The 22,998-nt window shown below is 28.6% G+C and overlaps 6 protein-coding genes across 6 annotated transcripts; 1 reads left to right on the forward strand and 5 right to left on the reverse strand.

The window, feature by feature from the left end:
* Positions 1–330: 330 nt before the first annotated feature.
* On the reverse strand, positions 331–549 carry OCT59_017201 (uncharacterized protein; the record flags this gene model as incomplete). Its single annotated transcript, XM_066137331.1, has 1 exon — positions 331–549. The coding sequence occupies one exon, from the start codon at positions 547–549 to the stop codon at positions 331–333; it is 219 nt and encodes a 72-aa protein (XP_066003928.1).
* Positions 550–1,061: 512 nt separating this feature from the next.
* On the reverse strand, positions 1,062–1,571 carry OCT59_017202 (uncharacterized protein; the record flags this gene model as incomplete). The annotated part of the gene is made up of 1 exon (XM_025320236.2): positions 1,062–1,571. One exon carries the CDS (start codon positions 1,569–1,571, stop codon positions 1,062–1,064), a length of 510 nt encoding a protein of 169 aa, XP_025171863.1.
* Positions 1,572–2,768: 1,197 nt separating this feature from the next.
* On the reverse strand, positions 2,769–2,996 carry OCT59_017203 (uncharacterized protein; the record flags this gene model as incomplete). Its single annotated transcript, XM_025327334.2, has 1 exon — positions 2,769–2,996. The coding sequence occupies one exon, from the start codon at positions 2,994–2,996 to the stop codon at positions 2,769–2,771; it is 228 nt and encodes a 75-aa protein (XP_025171864.2).
* A 2,487-nt stretch (positions 2,997–5,483) lies between these two features.
* Positions 5,484–6,028, reverse strand: OCT59_017204 (uncharacterized protein; the record flags this gene model as incomplete). The annotated part of the gene is made up of 3 exons (XM_025327335.1): positions 5,484–5,695; positions 5,776–5,902; positions 5,978–6,028. 3 exons carry the CDS (start codon positions 6,026–6,028, stop codon positions 5,484–5,486), a joined length of 390 nt encoding a protein of 129 aa, XP_025171865.1.
* A 429-nt stretch (positions 6,029–6,457) lies between these two features.
* On the reverse strand, positions 6,458–11,079 carry OCT59_017205 (uncharacterized protein; the record flags this gene model as incomplete). Its single annotated transcript, XM_025320237.2, has 8 exons — positions 6,458–7,073; positions 7,160–7,214; positions 7,294–7,532; positions 7,633–8,367; positions 8,444–8,648; positions 8,715–8,834; positions 8,905–10,857; positions 10,929–11,079. 8 exons carry the CDS (start codon positions 11,077–11,079, stop codon positions 6,554–6,556), a joined length of 3,978 nt encoding a protein of 1,325 aa, XP_025171867.2. The 3' UTR covers positions 6,458–6,553.
* A 5,987-nt stretch (positions 11,080–17,066) lies between these two features.
* On the forward strand, positions 17,067–22,767 carry OCT59_017206 (uncharacterized protein; the record flags this gene model as incomplete). The annotated part of the gene is made up of 20 exons (XM_025320238.2): positions 17,067–17,489; positions 17,562–17,705; positions 17,788–17,986; positions 18,058–18,270; positions 18,341–18,403; positions 18,484–18,538; positions 18,613–18,741; positions 18,816–19,137; positions 19,207–19,552; positions 19,634–19,861; positions 19,931–20,093; positions 20,186–20,199; positions 20,282–20,432; positions 20,505–20,663; positions 20,733–20,806; positions 20,864–21,021; positions 21,097–21,171; positions 21,244–21,903; positions 21,989–22,255; positions 22,327–22,767. The coding sequence occupies 20 exons, from the start codon at positions 17,067–17,069 to the stop codon at positions 22,765–22,767; spliced, it is 4,284 nt and encodes a 1,427-aa protein (XP_025171869.2).
* Positions 22,768–22,998: the final 231 nt, after the last annotated feature.

The following is a 22,998-nucleotide window of genomic DNA, read 5'->3' on the forward strand; positions in this document are numbered from 1 at the left end:
AACGCACACATTTTAAAAATCAATCATATAATCAAAGGGCGTATTGTCTATAATATACTGGATGTCTTCATACGTCATTTTGAAATAGAATCAGCAGAGAAGGAATGAATTCGATTTATTTTATCTATACCTATTGCATTAAAAAGTGTATAGAGTTTCTTGACCTGCTCGATTCTTTTCTGTAAAAGTACATCAGAAGTACCTGCAGGAAGCTGAGCTTTAACTTCTTTATTTAGAATTTTACTGACTGTATTAGACTCCGGATCAACTTGTTTTTCAGATGCTCTGGATAAGAGCTTTCCCAAATTGACAGTAACAAAAGATAGCTTCTTAGGTCACACGATTAACAAGGATTACGGCATCACAAAGTTTTTCATACAAATGAGAAAAGGTTGGCGTTCCCATTTTTACTGCTAAGGGATCACAGCTTCGTATTATTTTCTCTAGGCAAACATCCAAAGAATCCTTGGCCTCGTTATACTTGGCCTTAAACTCATCAGCCATAAGTCTGGCGTTTTCTTGCCTAAGTAAGTCAATCTCAGATGCCATTTTCGAAAATAATTTTATACACTGTATATTTGCATTCAACATTGGATGTAAAATCCCGTCGATTACATTATTCTCACTATTGATAAAAAATAATTTTTTTTTTTTGTTTAAAAATAAAGTAATTTTTTATTTTCTGATGGTATAACCAACTAAAACGGATAACGACATCAAAATAAAAAAATTCACGTGATTCCACTTTGTGAACTTAGTTCACGAAGTTTTGCCAAGAAAATTTCCCCTCAAAAATATATTTTTTTTCGGGAGGATAGTCTTCCATTATTTCCTTGTCTTAATTACGTAAAAATGCTTTATTAAATAGTTAGATTGACTCCCGCAGTAGCAAAGCTACCAGGGAATGCGAAAAATAAATACAAAAGTTCAGGACGTAGCCCGGATACATGACGAATTTACTATGCTACTCTATCTATTAATAAGTCCATTATGACTCATAAAATCCTCCTCACGTTCTTACACAATTCTATATCATCTTTATAGGTTCAGTATTTCTTGGTTTACCCCAAGAATGTTGTATCATTTAAGGACTGTAAACAATTGTCTAAGATCATTGTAGTCATATTCAACCCATACTTAATTAAGTGGCAAATCCTTCGGCCATTATAACTATTTTTCGACCATTTAAAATGGACTGGTGGAAAATCAGTTGGAATCCGAATACATTGTGGTAAGAATACAATCCTCATTCCATAACGATTTTGCATTCGATGATTAGCGAACTGTTGCCATGTTGGAAAATATTCCTCACGATCTAATGTGCACCATGCTCCATATTTCTGCCAACTTAAACCGTCCCGAAACTTGGCATTATGCACATCTTCATATAATCTCAAACACAAGATCTCAAATTGTTGATTAGCATAACGATTTGATTTGTTAATGTTGTGGTTCATAATGTTTCCTTTCAAACGGCGAACTTCAATTGACTCAGTAAATAGGGCGGAATTATCATAATTATATTTGATTTGCAATAAACTTTGATACTGTTCCTCAGAAATCTTAACCATGGCTATCTTATGTCAGTTTCTACACATCCACAAGTATAAGCAGAAAATTAAAGGAAGATGAATGATAGTGCCAAAGTATCTAGTGGAATAAAAATTATGTACGGACGGTTTTATCTACTGGCTATATTATCTGCTGTATATTGTGATCAACATCACACAGTCACAGATAATAAATGACGCGCTATTTTAAGTTTTTCATTTGAACAAAACAATATTAAAAAAACCTATAACATGATAAAGAGATGGATCAGCAATATCAGTCAGAGATAATGTTATCGTGTAACAAACTTACTGGAGATAAAGCAACATTTTTCTTCGATGAAACTTTATATAAACCAGGGTACCTGTAGTAGTTGTTTCAATCTTACCTCTAAGACAAGAAACGAATCTGTAATATACTCAGATAATAAATCTTGAAGAGCAATTTTAATTCTTGTATAAATTCTATATAAAGGTCAATTTAAATTTATTCTTTACTGAAGGCAAAGTTTGTCTAAAATGGAGTTTATTTGGATTATTGTAATTTCGGCAATAATTATCTTATTTCTCGGCGGTATATGCTATCGTTGCTGTATATACGATCCAGAACAAGAACAAATGATCGAAGATCTAGAACAAGACTTGAACCAAATAATTACAAGGTCATGGAGTAGAGGAAGTCAAATGGAGTAGAGGGATTTAAAGAAGTCATTTGGGAGAACCTTAGCCCTGCGTTCTAGTATGTTTTTAGAAAAAAAGATAATATTTACCTTATTCAACCATAATTCAGTTTATGGAATATGAAAGTTTTTAGATCTTAAGATTCATGTAAATATTTATGAAATTTTGAAAAAAAAAACATTTAATTTTTAATTAATAAATACAAGAATAATTATTTATTCCTCAAAATCCATGAATGTGTTGCAACATGATCGCAAACGTTTCTCAGGATCGGACTGTAATAAAGACGAAATGAGATTTTTAGCATCCGAAGAGATTTGATTTGGTATTTTGATAAGTTTCACGTGTTTTCAACCATAAAAGGAGGCTCCCCAACCAAAAATTCATAACACAACACTCCAAGCATCTATCTTTTGGTCATAACTCGTGTCTTTGATCATTTCAGGTGCCAAGTAATCAGGCGTAACGTCTCTAGCTTGCGTCGAAATCCGAAATCTTTATCTTATCATCACTTGACAATAGTATATTTTTCTGGCTTCATATCTCATGAATGATTTTTTTCTTTTGAAGATAGGCAAGAGCATCTGCTATCTGAGATATATAACTTGCTGCTTTATGTTCTGTAAAAGGCCCATCTTTTTGATGATGCTTATACAATTCTCCATTTTCGGTATATTCCAACACCAAAAATACGCGATGCTTATCGTGAAAGTAACCATATGACCATATAAGCGCAAGATATTGAGACGTCTCAAATGGAGACATCCCAATATCTTACGCTTATATGGACAATTTTCTTGTCTTTTCTCTTGCCGTATAAACCCGACCGAAACGCCCTCCACCAAGAGGGTTCCCCATTTCAAAATCATCTAAACGCCACACTCTAGCTCTTAAGAATTTGTTATTTCGTTGATTTGCCAGAGGCTTCATCATAAATTGATAATTCAGATTTTTGGCCGTGTTTAATAGAACTCGAGACTTTTCCAGATTTGACAGACTTCTGTTGATTATCTGGTTTATTTTTTTTGGAATTGAATTTTCCCAACAGACTTTACAGTAATGTTAACAACAGTTTTTGGCACTAGAGAAACGCGTTTTGCAGAACACTCAAATCCGGATTCAATTTTGAGTTTATCCATACGCTCTTCTAGTTTTAAGTTATAAGCTTTATTGTTTTCCTTGCCATGAAATTTCGCGTTTAATATTAAAGAGGTTTTGTTAACATTTCCTGTAAATTTGACAAGTCCGTTGTTAGGGCAATTATAAAAAGAATAAAAGTGAAAAGAAAAAAAATAATACTGTGAGTCTGTGATATATACAAAATTGATGCTATTATCACGTCATTTAATAGTTTTGGAATTTTGTGCTACATCGATAAATTTATAATACGTAATACGTAGATAAAAATCATAATCTACAAATGCTCAGATCAAATTATTATGTGAAATAGCCCAAGAAAATTTCCCGTGATTCCATTTTTGTGATGAGGATGAAAAGTAGTATTTACGAAATTTATCAGGGAATGTTAATACTTCCGGGACACAAACTTATTCACTTTGTAATTATCGATCAGTGGTACAAATGACATTAATGTGAATAGGTAAAATTAGAAAGTTTGTGTTGTATTTATTTATCAATAAAGTTACTTTACAAAAATTCTAATGTGCTCACAAGTAAACTTATCACAGAGTTCATTATACATGATAGTCTAATTGTTCTCCGTCGCTCAATTCTTCTATTTTTTTTTCTTGAACAATTTTAACGCATTAACTGCATTACAGCTGACCATCATCTAAAACAAAGTAATTTTTCTCGACCAGGAATCCAAATAAATGATTAGTGTTACGATTACCAGTACCATTGTGAATGGATCAGATTTCATTTGAGATCATGTGGGAGTTCCTTGGGACACAGTGCAACGTCCCTGTTGCTGTATTTTTTTACGATTTCGTATAACATTTTATCGTCTATTACCTGAAGCAAGAATCCATATTAGCAAAGTTCCTTCGCTCCTTCCTCGCAGATTCTTGCCAAATTTTTCCTTTCTTCTTCAGATATTGGTTTTGCTATTCTCTTTTTGGCGTTACGAACAAAATACAAATAATTCGTCGCGTACTATCCCGTTCCACTTCGATACCTTCAATGTCAGTTTTCACAGAATTGTTTCGTAATATGTTCGTAAACGATATAGGATCAACGAAATAAATATTCAGACTTCAGAGTATCCGAATCTTCATAATAAATAAGATTAAGAGTAAGGGGTAGTTTTCCTTCTATTACCCTCACATCGAATAAATGATACAGTAATGTCCTTAATATCCCATCTATGTCACTTATCATCATGGGTATAAGATACAAGGATATCATTAGTGGCATTATTACAATAATATATCCACCAGGGGTTGCTTTTACAAAATAAATTGCTAAATTATCGGTATCCTCATAATATCTGAAAACTATATCAGGCCTTTCAAAGCCATATTGTGGAGTCAATGAAAATAAACCTGTATGTATCATCAGTACATAAAATCATAGAGCCTTAAATATACACACAAAATTCAAATATTATCTTACCAATCTGCAAAGTTTTCGACATTAATGAGGCTGGATTGAACCTGTTGAATTATATGTTCTTGTTCGGTTGCTTATTTTACTACTAAGCTGAAATTTATAATAAAGTTAGAACCGCATGCGAAAAAATAAATATGAAAAAGAAATCCAAATTAAATGGTTCGGAGTCTGGACGAAGACTACTCACAAATATTCACAACTTTAGAATATGCGATGTGGAGTTTTCAGAACTAACTTCAAAAGATATTCTTGCCCCAATATCTTACCGGACCAGGTATAAAAGTTATTATAGTCCAAGGGTTAGTTGATGGATTTATAACCACACGAAGAAGTAGTTCGTTATCTTGAAACTTCTGTTGAATAATTACTCTCTCAGTCTTAGGATATGTGTTATCCCTAGTGGAATCACTATTTCTATACGAGATGAATTTTTCATGATTTCACCATAATCAATATATTCAGTAAAAAAATAAGTATATAGTGTACTATTCTTTATTAAATAAAATATAAATACAAAAATATTTATAATAATAAAAATAAAAATATTATCACTTATATTTTATATCATATACAATATATTATACCCATTTTTTTAAACTTCAGATGGATGAATATTTCATAGAATTCACGTTTCTTAAGATTTTTATATTAGAGAATTCGCGTGATTTTAAGGTTTTAATGTTAAATGATTTCATGAAATTTTTGAGATTCTAATATTTCCAATTGCTTCCTCAGACGTTGATTGTAATTGTTTTTTATTTGATTCGCTGTTCTTTTAGTTTTGAATGTGTCATTAATGATGGCAGCAATTCTTGCCCAACCATTATCAGTTTCACTTTGACGATATTTGAGGATTAAAGCTTCTTCTTCCTTTGATAATGGATGCTTATCAACTGGTTATAATTTATAAAGGTATAAGGTATTTTTGTAAATTTAAATCAAAAGGAAATATTTCAATTAATAATTTACTTACTGCCATCAAGATGACCGAAATACCTTTCACGACATTGCTTAGCATTGCGAGTTCCCATTTCTGCTGCTATATTTCTCCATTTTCTTTTATTATATTTTATTACCAAACTTATTAATTTTTCATCTTCCTATTATTAAAATATAAAAGAAAGATTAATTAATAATATTGACAATAATTAAAAAACATGAAGAATGTAAATTACTTCAGCTTTCCAGTGAATATGCTGACGATGAATTTTTTTCATTTTAGGCATTTTCTTTTTCTTTTTTTTTATATTTTTTATAAAAAAAGTAAAAAAAAAAGGAAAGAATAAAAGAAAAGAAATGAATAAAAAAAGATAATTTTATTAATTAATTACTTTTTGAAGCAGTAAACGTAGTAATATCTTTAAAAAGTGTGTGTAACTTTGGTGATTTTAGGTTATTCATTTTTAATAATAATAAAAGGAAATTAATTTTATAAATTACAATAAAAATGAACCGTTTTTTTTGGTTACAAAAATATGGCGTTTGTATTGATCCTGTAAAATATCAAATGCCAAGTACTGTGCCTGAAGTAACCATCTGATCAAAATATTTGAAGAAAGAAATAGTTAACCGCGTTTGCTGTCATTTAAATGATTAATCATTGCCATTAATGAGTTAATTAAGGATTGAAAAAACCAGTTTAAATACTGTATATATCAAATTTAACTTTTAAATTATTCCGCAATAAAAAATGGGATAATATTTTATTAACAAAAATTTATTATCATAAAAAAAAAATGGAATCATAAAGATTATTTTCTCTCTTTTACTAATTTTATCAATTCTTTAAGATTTTCTTCTACGGAACTAATCCTATTCGTTATATCATTTATCTTTTCTTCTAAATTATTTTGACAATCTTTCAACTTTTGTTTTTCTTTACTTTTACTTATTTTACCATCATTTACAAATAATTCTTCCTCTTCTATATTAGATATTGATGTATCCCCTCTATAATGATGTTTTTGATGTTTTTCATCAAAATCATCATCATCATCATCAATTTCATCAATATAATCATCATCATCATCAGTTTCGTCATCCTCAAATTTATGAAAACGATCTAATAATGATTTATGTGTTTTCTTATATTTTTCAGCTTTTGCTAACCATTCTTCTTGACTTTCCAAACTACCTACATAATAAATATATCTTGGATTTCCCCTTGTATTACCAAATGGTTTTTCTATCGCTTCATATTCTGCTATTAAATCTGCTCGAAATTTTAATACTGCTTGTTTAACATTAGATTTTGTTTCATCAAATACACCTCTTAAAGGAAAAAAAAAAAATGAATTCATAAATTTAAATTTACAAAAAAAGTTAAAAGAATTAGAAGAAAATTTATTATTACTTACGTCATAAATGCAATTAACATATTCTGCATAATAAAGACTAATAAAATACTTGCGACTATAAAATGAATGAACTATTATATAATATGTATATAACCGTATATTTTTCTATAAATTATAATAAAAATAAAACTTACTTATACTTAATACTGTTATTGGCCAAAAATTCCAGTTTTCCAATTGATCCCATCGACCAAGCATCCAAAAATATACTGCAATAATAGATTGTGGTAATTTACGATAATAATTATCACTTGTTGTATCGAGGTCGTAAGTTTGATGAATTTTAAATTTAAATGAAGAATCATCATCTGTTTCAAAAGTTTCTCCTGAAGGTTTTTCACTAATATAATCTGGATGTCTTAATAAAAAGTGCCTATTATTTTTAATAATAATAAATCAAATTAATTTTAAAATCTAAAAAAAAAAAATCATCCCAAAAATATAATAATCATAATTCGACTAATTTGACTCACATAGAATGTCCAAACCCAATGATCACAAGTAATATAAAAATTATAAATGTTGAAACTCCATATAATATGTTTACAATCATGTTAATGTAGTGAGCAGATTTTTCAAAAAATCTCATGAGGAGTATCAATTCAAACCAAAGTAATAAAATTACAAAAGTTATGGTTATTACCCTGGAGTTATCAGATAAATTAAGGGTTTTAAAAGTATAAAATGTTGTTAATGATATTATAGGAACTACACAGGCTAAAAAATCAACGATATGATAAACTGTAAAATATTTCCATCCATCATAACGTAATTGAATGATTTCTTTTGATAGTAGGTAATATCCAAGATAATAAAATATAAAATAATATAAATAAGAAATTTTTTCTTTATAATCAATAACTCCAGTGATGATACCAAACAAAACAGCATAAAGTATATATAATATAATATGTCGTATAAAGTGATTGCGTGCTGATTCCCATTTAAAATTTATACAAGCTTCCATTGCTGGATTATCGTATAATACTTCGTTCTCATCTTGTCTAATGAAACGTAGAAAAGAACTTCTCTGATGATCTTCTTGTAATGTATAGCCTCTCGGCTTTAATAATATTTTTGTGAGAAGAAAAGGAATTTTCCATTTAGGAGCTTTTTTATCAATACCTTCAGGGTAAACTGTGAAATCTGGAAGTGGGACTACACGTAAATTTGTTACTGGCAATTCTTCAGGTTTTCCTTCCTTGTTCCTAAGAGAAAGTTTCGAGTTGTAAAACTTTATTAAAAAGAAATATAATATATTTAAACACGAATTTATTTTATTACCTTTTAAAACTTGGACGAACGCTCTTTACTTTTTTCCACCAAGATTTCTGTTCTTGCTTCTGTATTAAACCTGGTTTAACATTTAACGCATAAACTGATCTATTGTATCCCCTTTTCAACTCCTTTTGATTAATAAATATAGGATCCAAATATTCTTCTTTCGCGCCAAAACATGGTTTATAAAACATTTCTTTGATATATATATCTATATATAAAAAATTATTTGTTAGTCTTAGTATTATGGCTTGGAATACTAAATAAATTCACTAACCTAAATTACGTTCCATTAACAAAGGAATAACTTTGCTAACGGTAAACATCCAACCCGTGTTTTGCATAGCATTATTTGAATAATATTCAAGTAACATCGCGACTATCTTACGATGCGCACCTATTAAAATATGAAAATGTTTAAAGAATTGGTAAAATTAGAAAAAAAAATTTTAATGTGTTTTAATTACCTTCCGAACTTTCAATTGCAATTTGCAAATCACTTTTCTTTATTGAACTTTTCAAATCGTGAAGCCTTGGAACATGTAAATTTCGACAAATGTAAATCGGACAATCTACATTATTTCTTAATGATGTGTTCTCGAAAAGAATACGTTTTATTAAATTAATTCGATGTCCACGAATAAGGTTAGCCATCAGATTAAAACGAATTTCCGACAATTTCCAAACATTCGGATATTTTTTAATAATATGAATAACAAGTTTTTCCGTATCATGAACCAAAGATTCGAATTTATTTTGATTTTTTGGACCAACTGGTTCATTCCTTCGATTATATAGAAATTCCAGAGCTTCACATGCTTCCTTCAAAGTATGTGTATTTTGTGGCCAATGAATATTTATTCCTAAAAAACTCATACTATTATGTTTAGATGGGATCTTTAAATCTAATGAAAATTCATGTTTTCCAATTGAAAGAGAATCAATGAGAATTCTTTGATTTCCTGGATTTGTCCATATATATTCTAAAACTCTTTTAGATTTTGCGTTACGATCTTTTTTACGCCATACTTGAACAGTTGATTCACCTATAATCAATTGAATTGATTTCTTTTCATCCAAATAAGCTGAAATTCGTCTATATTGTTTATAATGTACCCATGGTTCTTTGTTATTAACAACGATAGAACGATTATTTTCCTTTCTTGCATCCAACCATTTTCCATCTAATTGAAATATTATATGATAATATTTAAATTTATCCGTAGAATGGTCATAAATATTTTGAAATGAGAGTTTTAAGAGATTTTCCGAAACTCTCAAATGTCTATTCAATAATGCTTCAATAATAGGATTATGAAGAATAGAAAAAATTTTTTCATCATCAGTGACAGAAATAATTGTTCCACTTGAATTTGCAATTGAATAATTCGCACTTCCTTGTAACATTGGAAATATTTTTTTAATATCTATTTTATGAATATTACTTTTATAAGAGAAAAGATCCCAAATAATTATTACAGGAGCAAATTTAACTTTTCCATTTTCATGATAACCAATTTCTTCTTCAACTATAATAAATAATTCTTCATCATTATTAATAAATGATATTAATTTTATTCCATTAATATTATAAAAAGATTTTGTTGTTACTTCAAGTCCATTTTCCATTAAATAAATAGTAATACTATTATCACCATGACAATGAGCCAATAAAGTTCCATTTTTAGAAATCGCAAAGATTGCGTTTCCAATAGTTGAAGAAGTAATGATTTCTTCACGTTTCTGAAAAGTCATTTCTAATTCATAAGATTGTAAATTATACATTTCAACCCTATTGGTTTTATAATCTTCAGCGAAAAAATAATTTTTTTCAACACTTGAATTTAAAAATTTTTTACAAGAAACATCTTGATATAATTTTAATATATTAAATGCTACTATTGAAGGAAAGTAAAATTCTTCCGCATTTATTGTCTTGTTAAATAATCCTGATTTTGGAAGTGAAAAATTATCTTTATGATAAATTTTAGATTTTGTAATACCTAAAACGTTCATAATAATTAAGTTTGTGAATCCATTAGATTCATCTGATTCTGCTGTGGATGAATGATTTTCTAAGAAATGTAAAACTCCTCCAATATTATCAATTGTAGTTGGAATTTTTGATTTATTACGAGTTGAAATGACAAAAGTCATTGAGGGAGTAAAACCATCATTCCCTGTTTCTATGTCAATAACATTTTGTGTTCTTTTCAAATTATTCTCATCTGGTCCAGACATTATATCATTATCATTAAAACATGAAATCGCAATCAATACATCATTAGTTCCACGAATATTTATCGAGTTGGATATAGCCAAAGACCAATAAGGAGAAAGTAAATTCGATTCATTAAATTTGATTAAAGTAATACATTCATCTAAATCTTTTGATTCATATAATCTTATTTCATAGTTTTCTAAACAATTAAAAAATTTAATTTTTTCGATTTTTTTTTTAAAAAAAAAAAATTGGTTTTTTTTTTCGTACCGGTATTGAAAAAGGCAGCGAATCTTCCATCAGGGCTTAATGCCACGTGATTTTTTGAAACATCGTCTTGAATTTTTGATTCCCTGCTTTGAAAAGTGTATATCGAGGCTACTTCGTTAGTAATTTCAAGAAAATCAGTTTCTTTTTGCATAATTGGAGAAGTAAATTAGAGAGTAGTAATATTATAATCGTAACGGCGAATCTGTAATATATATATATATTATACAATGTATATATATATATATATATATGTATATATATATTTAGAAATTATTTTAAGACAAAAAACAAATCAAGGGGGAATTTACTAATTAAATGAACTTAACGTAGTACATTTGTTTTCTTTATGAAAGTCTGTTTGAAACGACTAAATTTTATTCTTTCATTATAAAATAAATTGACAAAAATATTTTTCATACAAAAATCCAAATTTTTAATTAATTTATTTGTTTTTTTCCTTTGTTAGTTCTTAGAAGAGTCAATCAGTGTCTCACCGCAATTTTATCTCCGTTTATTTTTCTTTTTTTGGAATTACATTACTTTATGTTTGCATGTTACACAAATTTAAACAATAAGAAATCAAATTTTATTCGTTGTTCAATAAAGAACTAAATATGATAAAATCTACACTATAAGCATATACATTATGATCGGAAAATATTTATTTAATCGGTTGTTAATTACTATATTCTCGATTATTCTCATTGCTATCGTCGCTTTTTAAAACGGGTTTGCTACATTTGAATTTCCCCCTTATATAATATGTCGCACAAAATACTCCGGAATCCGGATATTACTATGTAAGGCTGGACAGTATTTATTTATTTATATATTATTTATTTTTTTTATTTATTATTTATTTTGCAGTTGTTAGTAGTATATTGTAATAACGAGTAAGAACAATCGGAGCGGTGCATTATTTTATTTTACCTCATTTGTTCCGGAATTTATTCTGTAGATTTTATCTCGGAAAAATATTTTTGCGGTAAAAATCAAAGTTTTTTGTGGACATTTACTCCGGAAACCTGATAGACTTTCACCCGTTATTCCCTAACGTCTTAGTCAGTACTGAAGTAAACAAAGATTTTGCTTATTGTTATAAATATTTATAGTATCGGTAAATACTAGACGAAATATAAGTAATAATCAATCGCAAAACATCGAATTAACATAATTGCCAAAGTTAGTTCAACTTTCAAGAAAATTCCCTACTCCAAGTTAAAGGATGAATTAAATCATTTCCTTCCTTATCTGTTATTTTTAAAATTCTTCCAATTAATCTCATTGAGCTTCATATTCATATTTGTTCATATTCGCCTATTTTTAAATATTTAATTATTTACTTCAATTTTAACGATGCATTACTATAAATATTAAACAAAAATAAATTTCAAATATGGGGAACGATTTTCATCATTATCTATCTGATCTGAGTAATGTTTTCATGATCATCTGATTGTTATTCCATCAGGTCAAAATGTTCAAAGTCTACTGATAGATAATATGTATTTGATATTATTCTAATATATCAGAATATAATTATAATTGGTATATATTCTTTTAAAAAAACGAATAGTTTTGTTTTTTTATTCATAATAAAAATTTTATTTATTCGAAAAAGGCGAAATAGATAGTTCAGCCCTCTTTTTTTTCAAGATTTGTTTGCGTACCTAGCCCAGCACGGCTATAATTCTGGGCATACATTAATGAAAAAATATCAACCAATAAAAATCAATGACAGTACGACGACCGTATACTCACTCATTATATTCTCATAAATTCGACTAGCTATATCGATCAGTTAAAAGTCTAAATAGGGCCAATTATAATGAAGGCATATACGAAAAAGTATATTATTTTGAAAAGTCGTACGAAAAAAAGCGGTAAAAGTCTTATGTTAAAATAGAGTACCATCAAATATAAGTAAAATTTAAGTTCACGTAAATTTTCTAGTAAAAGCTGTATATTTTTAAGTGTAAAACCAATAAATTTATCAAAAATTATTTATATAAAATTGCCATTGATTACTTTAAAAAATGTATGGGTCGTACGTGCAATTCGATGTCGGACAAAATCTCGACATCCATTTTCCCGACAGGACGTTTGCCCGACACAGTTGACCTACATTAGTTTTAATGCTGATCAAAGTTGTCGGGAAAATGTCCTGTCGGGAAATCGTCTGTCGGGAATTATTATATGCCAATACTATACTACAGCAGCGATGTGCACTGGAACATTGGAAGCTATTGGAAACTTCCAATTCTTCCAAATTCCAATCTTCAAATACCATAGATATTATATGTAAAGATAATATGAATAAAAAATTATTGGAATATTGGAAAGGATTGGAATTGGAAGGATTGGAAGGTCCAATTCCGATAAAAAATCATTGGAAGCCTTCCAAGCACATCACTAAATACTAGCACAAAATGAACAATAAAAGATCTTGAACAACTTTTAATCATTAACAGACATTAATAGGTTTCTTTCTGCAATTCCACCTCCTAATATTCATTCTGTTCAAGTTTATGTTTCAAATACTCTATTACTTTTAATTCTCTCTTCCAAAATTAATAATACTGCTGAAAAAATCTTTCATTTACAATATCCATAATCTATAAATTTTTTCAGTTATAGATAAATTTCAATCACAAAGTCAATAAATCATGCTGAATAAATTTAATATGAAATAAAGTTTTTGACTTATTTGCTAAATAGTATCAAATATGATAAAAGAAATTTGTATATGTTGTGCCTCAGATTGATTCTTGCCTCGGCTGACAGCTGACGCACCTCAGATTAAAATTGTCACCTGACGCGCCTCACTTTACAATAAAAAATTGATTATAATTAAGCATTAAATTTTCTAATCTAATGTACATTTGATTATTAATAAAACTTATTTGCTGTATTTTCAAATATTCAATCCTAAAATTTTAGATCAATTGGATTCATGCTTGCTTTTGAAATCTTCATTTAAAAATGTGTTTATAATGCAAATTTTCCAAATAATACTCGCATTGTATATTTAATAGGAATTAAAATTGTATAAAAATTTCAGATTATGTGTAAATTATTGTGACAAATAGGTTTAGTTATAACACGAAGGCAATTTAATTAATAGAAAAAAAGTTTATTTATAGTAGACTAAATTTATACGATTTAAATGAAGTGCGTCAGCTGTCAGCTGTCGATCTGAGGCACACATATATATAAAGGTCATCTGATATTTATGATGTAACGCTGGCCAGTATTTTATTGGATTTTAATTCTGGCTAAAAGTACATATGGTGACCATCACCACTAGTGAGCTTTAGTAATACCCTATTTAAATAACTAAAATTATGTATATTTCCTTGGATTTTTAATTAGTACATTGGATGTGACCTCTATTATAATTATCCGGGATCCTGTTTAAATTAAACGATAATATGCATTATGCATTATCAGTTATCCTCATAAGTTCAGTTAAAGCAGATTTTACATAATTGTTATTTTGGTCGGTTACTATTTATCCCATCGGTATTATGTATACACCGTATACACCGATGGATTTTTTTGTAAATTACTTCACCGGTATAAAAAAAGTACAAAAAAGTATAAAATCCATCGTTGTATACAATGAGATAAGCATGGGTATCTAATAAATACTCCATATACACATATATACCGATGCTCTTCAGGGGGGCCAGACATCGGTGCAGTTATTCATTGATACCCAATAACAAGTATGTACTGTATTAACATAATAATAAAATTATTGGGAGTTTATTATAAAAATTGCATGAACGGTCCCGTCAAACTGATAATATTATTATTAGATATTACCACATATGTAAATATATAATTAATCCTAAAAATTTCAATACAGCGTTTGTAGAAATCACCTACATATTTATTTACCTATCATGCACTTGAAATGTCATAACGTCAGAACTAGAATTATTGAGGCGCGAAATTGAGACAGACTATGAAACAGAATGCCGAGCTTAAAAAGTTTAGGATTCGCAGAGTGATAAAGAACCTATATTATGATATCGAACAAATATTTTTGCTATATTATTAAAAAGGACCCTTTGCTAATCCTTATATGGATAAGCATCATATTTGATATTATGAAATGAGATCATACTAACTTCATAAAGATGAATTCCGAAATTTGATTTTTGGGATCGCTAAAAATCGCAAGAAGGAGCAATATTGGTCGATTTTTTATATGTCTTGCACAAATCAAATGAAATACAGTAAAACGAAAAATCTACAACTACAGTCTACTCGCTTTATAACGAAGTGAATGGTTTAGCAAATCAAGTCTTCGTTATAAGTATAACTCGGGAAAATTTTGTATGTTGCGGTAAATTGTATAATACTTGTATTATGGATAACGCATATATCTTCGTTATTGAATAAAAATTCGGTATGAACAAAAATTCGTTATAATAATTTTATATACACTGGTTATAGACTTACTTTGTTAAACGGTGTACAGCATTTTACTAGTAATATTCGGTATAACGAGAATGTTTTTATATGATAAAATTTGTACAACACCAAAGGTTCGCTATTTTAAGAAATTCGTTAAATCAAATTCGTTGTAAAATGAGTGGACTGTATCAAATTATTTATGTATGAGATAATTCATATAATGATAATTACTTTTTATATTGTGACTGGAACTTTTATCACGTTCCAACTTACTGGGCCTGGATGCATTATAGATTAGATAGAAAATTTGTTAATATAATTAACAATTGTATTTGTAGTCAATTCTTTTCTACCCCTATGCAATTACAGGCCAAGAATTTTTAGCCGTTGTATGGGCAGTTTCAACATTTCCAACATTATAAAACCTTTTACTATTGTAACCGATCATGTTGCATTGAAATGGCCCCAAACATCAAAATTCCAAAAGGAAGGAGGTAATACATAACTATCTAATCGGGATAGTTCATTTATATAATTGTCCTTGTTATAGAATTTTGAGGTCATCATCCCCAGCATGTGAATAATTGGCACGGGTCCTCTCCTGAGTTTCAAAATGGAGTTTGGAGCAGCATAGCAAGCGCCAAAACAAAACATTGAAAATTTATATCTTGCGTCATATGACATAATATCACGAAAATAATGTAATAAACAAATTCAAAACTTTCTATGAGGAATTGAGCTGAAAGATAAGTTCTCAATACCAAGGTATTAGAATAGCATTAATAATAAGCAAATAAGTAAGAAATGGAAAATGTTAATTTTTGCTTTAGTTCGAAAAATAAAATGATTTTTTTTTTTTGCGGATTTTTGAATTGTGAGCGAAAGTAAAAAATACAGCTATAATTAAAGAATTTTATTAATTATAGGAAGGAAGGAAAGTTTTTTTTCACAGGTAGCATTATAGTAAAAAAAAAAAAATATGACGCATTAAATCGCCAAGTCCTAATATGTTAGGTAAGTGATATTATTTCGATTGTTTCCTATTTTTAAATTTAGAAAATCTTTATAGAAGGTTTTTTGAGATTAATTTACATCAAATTTAACATAACACAAATATTCAGTTTCAAGTTAATAAAAATGAATAGTTATCAAAATAAAAGGTGACTAATAAATAATGAAACCGGGTATATGTTTTTATGAATATGAGTACCAGTACGGTGTTTGTCAAAAATATATAAAATATCGGGCTGTTAATTGTACATGTGTTCGTCAATTCCGATTAATATTCTTATAAGTATTTTAATTTCTCATCTCATTTATGATTGGTTAGCTAATATTTTAAAGTTTATTAACCGATCCAATTGTGTAAAGTTACCAAACACTTACCAGTTTTAATATATTAATTCGGTGCATTATATGTTTTGCTACACCAATCATTACTAGTAAATGGGGTCATGAGGGTTTAAGCACTAAAGATTTACGGAGGCATCCAATAAAATTATAGTCATTAATACATTAAAAATAATACTCAAATATGGAATTACGAGGAAAATAAGCCACAAAATAGATTAAATATTTATATGGTAACTTTATTATATTACAAAATGTAAATATGTAAACAATAATTTTTTGTTGATCGTCTCCTATAAATATGAGAATATTAAAATAAAATTTTTGAAATTTTTTTTTTTTTTTTTTTTGGCTAAAAAAAAAATGATGACGATGAGAAGTAATTGTAAAGAAAGCATGCGTTGTATATTATTTATTTATTTGTTATTACATTTGATAGTATTACCAGCATATGTTGCAGCAGCAGTGGAATATCGTTCGCTTGATGGTTCCAATAATAATATTGCAGAACCAAAAGCTGGAACTCCTAACGTTCCTTTTTTTCGTCAAAAACCACATGATGCAAACTATGCTGGGGATAACAGTGAAATGGTTTCTTCTCCAGGAAATTACAATTACAACCCCAATGAAGTAGTTCCAAAATGTAAGGACTTAATACCAAAAGGAATGTTTCCTTTACCAAGATGTATTAGTGATGTATTAGACGGTTACCAGACAACAGCAAAAGATGCATTCTCTTGGGATTTTATTGACTCATTTAAATCAAAAAGAAAAGTTTCTCACATGGTATGCACTTCTTACGTGAATCTATAATTTTCTGGAGGATCTTCATTAATAGAAAACATTTTGGTTTACTAGATAACATTTTGGGGACAATTTATGGCCTTTGACATTGCATCATCTCAATTTACAGGAGAAAATTTGCCTACTGGAATTATCATTCCAAGCGACGATGCTGAATATTTATCTAGTATATCGGGAACGACAGCTCCTCTTAATGAAGTAAGATAATCACGTGTCTATGGTGTATTGGTTTTTTAGGTATACTGCGCCATGTCCGTCAATATTAATTATCATCCTTTAGAATGCCTTAGCATTTAATCGATCAAATCCAAAATCTCGCCAAGGTACTAATGGAGCAACCTCATTTGTCGACGCGAGCACTATTTATGGAATCGATCAAACTAAACTTGAACAAGAATTGCGCGATTTTGGTAATAGAGGAAAATTAAAATTGCGATACACGGATACTCCGGATGGTCAATTTGGGTATCCACCAACAGGTAACATAAAATAGTACTTTTATTAAATTCAAAAAATAACGAATAATAATTATTTCTTCTATAAATTGTAGATGCAAATGGGGATTATATTTTAGGATTTGCGCCAAAACGAAGTGCAAATTTGTTTACGCATATGATTCATACTATATTTCTTAGAGAACATAATCGTCGATGTGATGAATTGTATGCAATACATCAAGATGAATGGGATGATGAAATGTATTTTCAAGAAGCAAGAAGATGGGTTATTGCTCTTATTCAAAAGATAACATACAGAGAATATCGTAAGTGAAAGCATTCATCTTATCCCAGAAATTTTAATTATAACGCAAACGCAATATCATATTTTTATAGTTAGTATCATTTTGGGAGCCCCTCTTTTGCCATATACCAAATATAATCCGGATCTCGTTCCAGGTAAAATTTTATATGTATTATTTGATTTATTATTCTAACAAAAATTTTATTCACAAACCATAATAAATAATATTAAAAAGGTTTAGAAACCTTTTTCACGACTGTAACAATGAAATATGGACATTCTGAAGTCAGGTACAAATTATCTTTTATTATATTTTTTTTATATTAAAAAGTTATTATCTTTTTTATAAATTTTTTTTTATTAGTGACTTTTACACAATTGTCGATAACGACGGACAAGTATTGAACACGCTACCATTAAGCGCAATTCAAACACCACTCCTGATGGAGAGTTTTAATATTCCTGTTATAGCTTCATCACTTTCTTTACAAAGGTAAATATACGGTAATATTTTCTAATTTACTATCTCAATATTTATAACATCACATGATTTGTTTTATTATAAAGACAAGAGGAAGTAGACATCTTTTATACTGAAATGATGAGAGGCTTCAGATTTCCTACCGGTGATATTAATGATATTGCTAGTATCGACCATCTTCGTGTTCGTGATCGAGGAATTCCTTTGTATAATGATGTTAGAGATGCTTATGGGTTACCACGCGTTGAAAAGTTTTCAGATATTACAAACAATACAGTAGCTCAAGCGCGTCTACAAGAAACTTACTCAACTGTAGATTCTGTTGAAGCATTGGTTGGAGCTCTTGCTGAAGATCATCTTGTGGGTTCAAATTTTGGACCCTTGATACTTGCAAGCATGAAAGAACAGGTATATTAATTTTTTTAAAAAATCGAGTGAATATTATTTCGTTTACATTTTTATTTTATTTTATGTTAGTGGGGATTGATTCGCGATTCTGATAGATTTTGGTATGAATCTCCGGGAAGTGGATTTACCATCAGTGAAATCAATCAGATTAATAATATCACATGGCGTGATGTTCTTACAAAAAATGTTCCCGCTAGTTTCTCAATTCCTGGAAATCTTTGGTTTGTTCAACCGGTATCGACATTTGGAACCACAAACATCATTGATAATCCAGCTCCGGATTATCCAAGATTAAATTTCTTAAGATTTAGCGATGTTTATGAAATTCGATGGAAAATTGATGGGGATAATATCCAATTCCTTCTTACTATGCTAAGTAACAATGCATGGTTTGGTTTAGGATTTAATTCAGATGGTATTGCATATTTTACAAATTTTTCTAAACTCTCGAATCATCAGACCTTATCTAAAAAAAAAAATGATTTAATTTATTAAGACAATGGCATGATAGGTGCCGATATAGTGTTGGCACGAACGGTTGACTCTGCAAACATAGAAATAGCTAATTATAAGTCTGCTGGATATCAACCACCAGTTAAAGATGAAAAAAACCAGTTTATTAAGTTAATAAGATTTAATGTCTCAAGTGTTTCCACGCAAGTTGAATTCAGTCGTCCATTAGCTGCCCCGGACAGAAGGCCTATTACCAATAATCCTACAACATGTAAGTAATTTCTGAATAATTTTCTTCTAATTCATAAATTTTTTCTTATATTTCTTATCATTAAATTAGTGATTTACGCTTGGAACCCTGGTAGCAATGGACTTTCATATCATGGAGGTAATCGTGGAAGTTTGAAAATCAATTTCTTTTCTTCAACAATTGCACAATCTGCTGAAACTAAAAACAAGTTAACAAGATTGTTGCATGGTTTAGCGATGTTTGTGACTTGGAGGTTTGTTTTTTGATTTATATTTGATTTCTCTTTTTATTTAATCTTATTTAATCTTTATATTGATTTACTTTTATTTTACATGACGTATCTAGTGTTCTATTTCCATGTAAGAATAATTAATATATATGTTCTTTTTAAAAAGAGATGAATTTTGATTGACAATCTCCTCTGATTTCTAAATTTCATAGTATCAGTTTTTATCGTTCGTTACTGGAAACATGTTGATACATATTTATTTCAACATCGAAACATGCAAATTGTTGGTGGAGTTTCCGTGTCAACTTTCGGAGCTGCGGCAATGGCAACTGCAGATTATCAAAAAAGATCAATCCATGGATTGTATGGTTCATTATAAATAATTATTAAAAAATTCTTCAAAATGTGTTCTTAATTAAATAAATTATATTTTAGGGTTGGCATATCAATTTATACAATCGTATTCGCTCAAATTGGATTAGGCTTTATAGCTATTTGGGGTCTCGCTCACCTTGAATCGGCCAACCGCGGTATAATGCGTGGAATCAGGATGGCGCACTTTATATTAGGATCTTCGTTGATCATTGTCGCTTGGTAAACAAATTTTCATTTGTGCATATATATTTTTAATTTGAAAAAAAGGAATTAATTTTATTTTATTAGGGTTAATATTTATCTCGGAATTATCCAGTTTGGTGGAAATATGATGTGGAGAATCGCGTATTTAATATGGATAGGTTTGTATTATTTAATTGTTATTAAAATTAGATACATATTAACATATATTTTTATAGGTTTTACGTTAATAGCATTTATTGGAGGGGAATATTGGTATAATTTTAGAAATGGAAATTACTTTTATCGCAAAAGTGATCTTGAAACCAAACAAAAACGCATTCATGAGAAAATTCCCGCTGATGTTTATGAAAGATTGCCAGTCGTCACCTGGGATGTAAGTCTTATATGAGATTTAATTTTAAATATCTATTGATAAAATAAAAACTAATTATAGATATATATATTTTAGGATGTTAATACAAGAATTGCAAGTGGTGCTCAATTAGTTGTTGCTGAAGGATTATTATTTGATATTCGAAAATGGGTAAACTAATTTTCTTTAACAAAAAATTTATTTATTTACTATTTATTTATTTGATTTTTATGTCTTTTTTAGATAAGAATTCACCCTGGAGGTGCAAAAATTTTACACCGTGTTATTGGAACTGATATTACCAACGATTTTTTCTTAGATACTTCAGATCAGTCAAAGTTTACATTTGATCAAAAAGATAGTGAAAACCGCCATTCAATGATTCAATATAATACACTTAAAAAATATGATGACACATCTAGTTTTGATGATTCTAAGCAAAAGAAAGCAGTACTAAAGAGACGTTCAATAGCAAACGTTTTTGATGTAATTAATAGTTCATCATTTAAAAATTCTAGAGTGGCAACACATCACCATTCAACGTTTGCGACAACAAAATTAGCATCTATGGTAATAGCTAAAGTAAATGAATATTCTGATGATTTACACAAAATTCAACAAGTTGAAAGTGAACATAATCCGCATGTTTTTAAAAGATATATATTGGTTAATAAGGAAATTGTATCAAGAAGTGATGCTCGAAGACCCGTAATTAAACTTACATTTCAAGTTATTAATTATGAACAATTACCAGAATTCTTGCCAGGAGATTATATTGAAATTTTATGTCATATTAAAGGGCAAGTACTATTACGATCTTATACACCACTTCAATCTGATAAAGAAAAATGTTTCTCGATTATAATTAGAGTTTATGAAGAAGGACTAATGTCTAGACATTTAGTAAGTATGATATATTTAAAAAAAAAAAAACTTTATTATCACATTATTAAACAAAAATTTACATTTTTTTATTTCAATTTTCAAGATGAAACAATTAGTTGGATTTGAAATTAAAGTCCGTGGTCCATTTGATATTAGTAACCAAATATCTCCAGTTCTTAGTCCTTCAAGTCCTAATTCTTCAAATCTTAGTCCTTCAAACCTTAATCCTTCACATTTAAGTAGATATTTAAGTAGATATTATGAGCCATCTCCAAGACATATATTATTGAATTCCTTATCAAATGATAAATGTTGGGATGTATTATTTATGATTGCAGGAGGAACTGGAATAACTCCTATGTTACAACTAGTAAGTTTAATAGACATAAAAGTTTTTTTATTACCGAGCTATAAATAATTCTAATTCATTATTTATTATAGATAAAATACCATTTAAATTACCTAAATCAATCACCTAATAGAAACTTCAAATTGTTTTTACTATTTGCAAATGAAACAATCTCGGATATATTTTATTTTAAATATTTAGAACATCTAGTAGCAGCAAGTAATGGAAAATTAAAAATAACATATATACTTACACGACCACCATCAAATTGGGAAGAATTAAGCGGACATATAAATGAAGATATATTATGTAAATGGCTTTCAAATAATTATATACCAGATGGTTTAGATCAAGTTACTGAAAATGAAAATTCTACATATTATATGAAAAGATATATGCAAGCTTTAATACAAGATTCCAAACATACTATTAAACTAATTACATGTGGGCCTCCTTTAATGATTGATTCCATTGAAGAATCTTTAAATAATATTGGATTTCCTATTAATGATAAAGCCATTTTTATTAGATAATAATACTTATAAAATTTATGTATTAAGTTTAATTTTATAATTTAATTTGCATTAATATTTTTAAAATATATATTATTATTATTAAATTTAATTTTATATTGATATTGCTTGAAAATTTGTATTTTAAATATTCTGTAAAAAATATAGTTTTGCAATGAAGCTATTTTTGATAGAAAATTTCTATAATATATTTCACACACTTCTATAGGACCCAGAAATATATATATAAGG

Source organism: Rhizophagus irregularis, chromosome 26 (genome assembly GCF_026210795.1).
Source record: "Rhizophagus irregularis chromosome 26, complete sequence".
NCBI classification, from domain to species: domain Eukaryota; kingdom Fungi; phylum Glomeromycota; class Glomeromycetes; order Glomerales; family Glomeraceae; genus Rhizophagus; species Rhizophagus irregularis.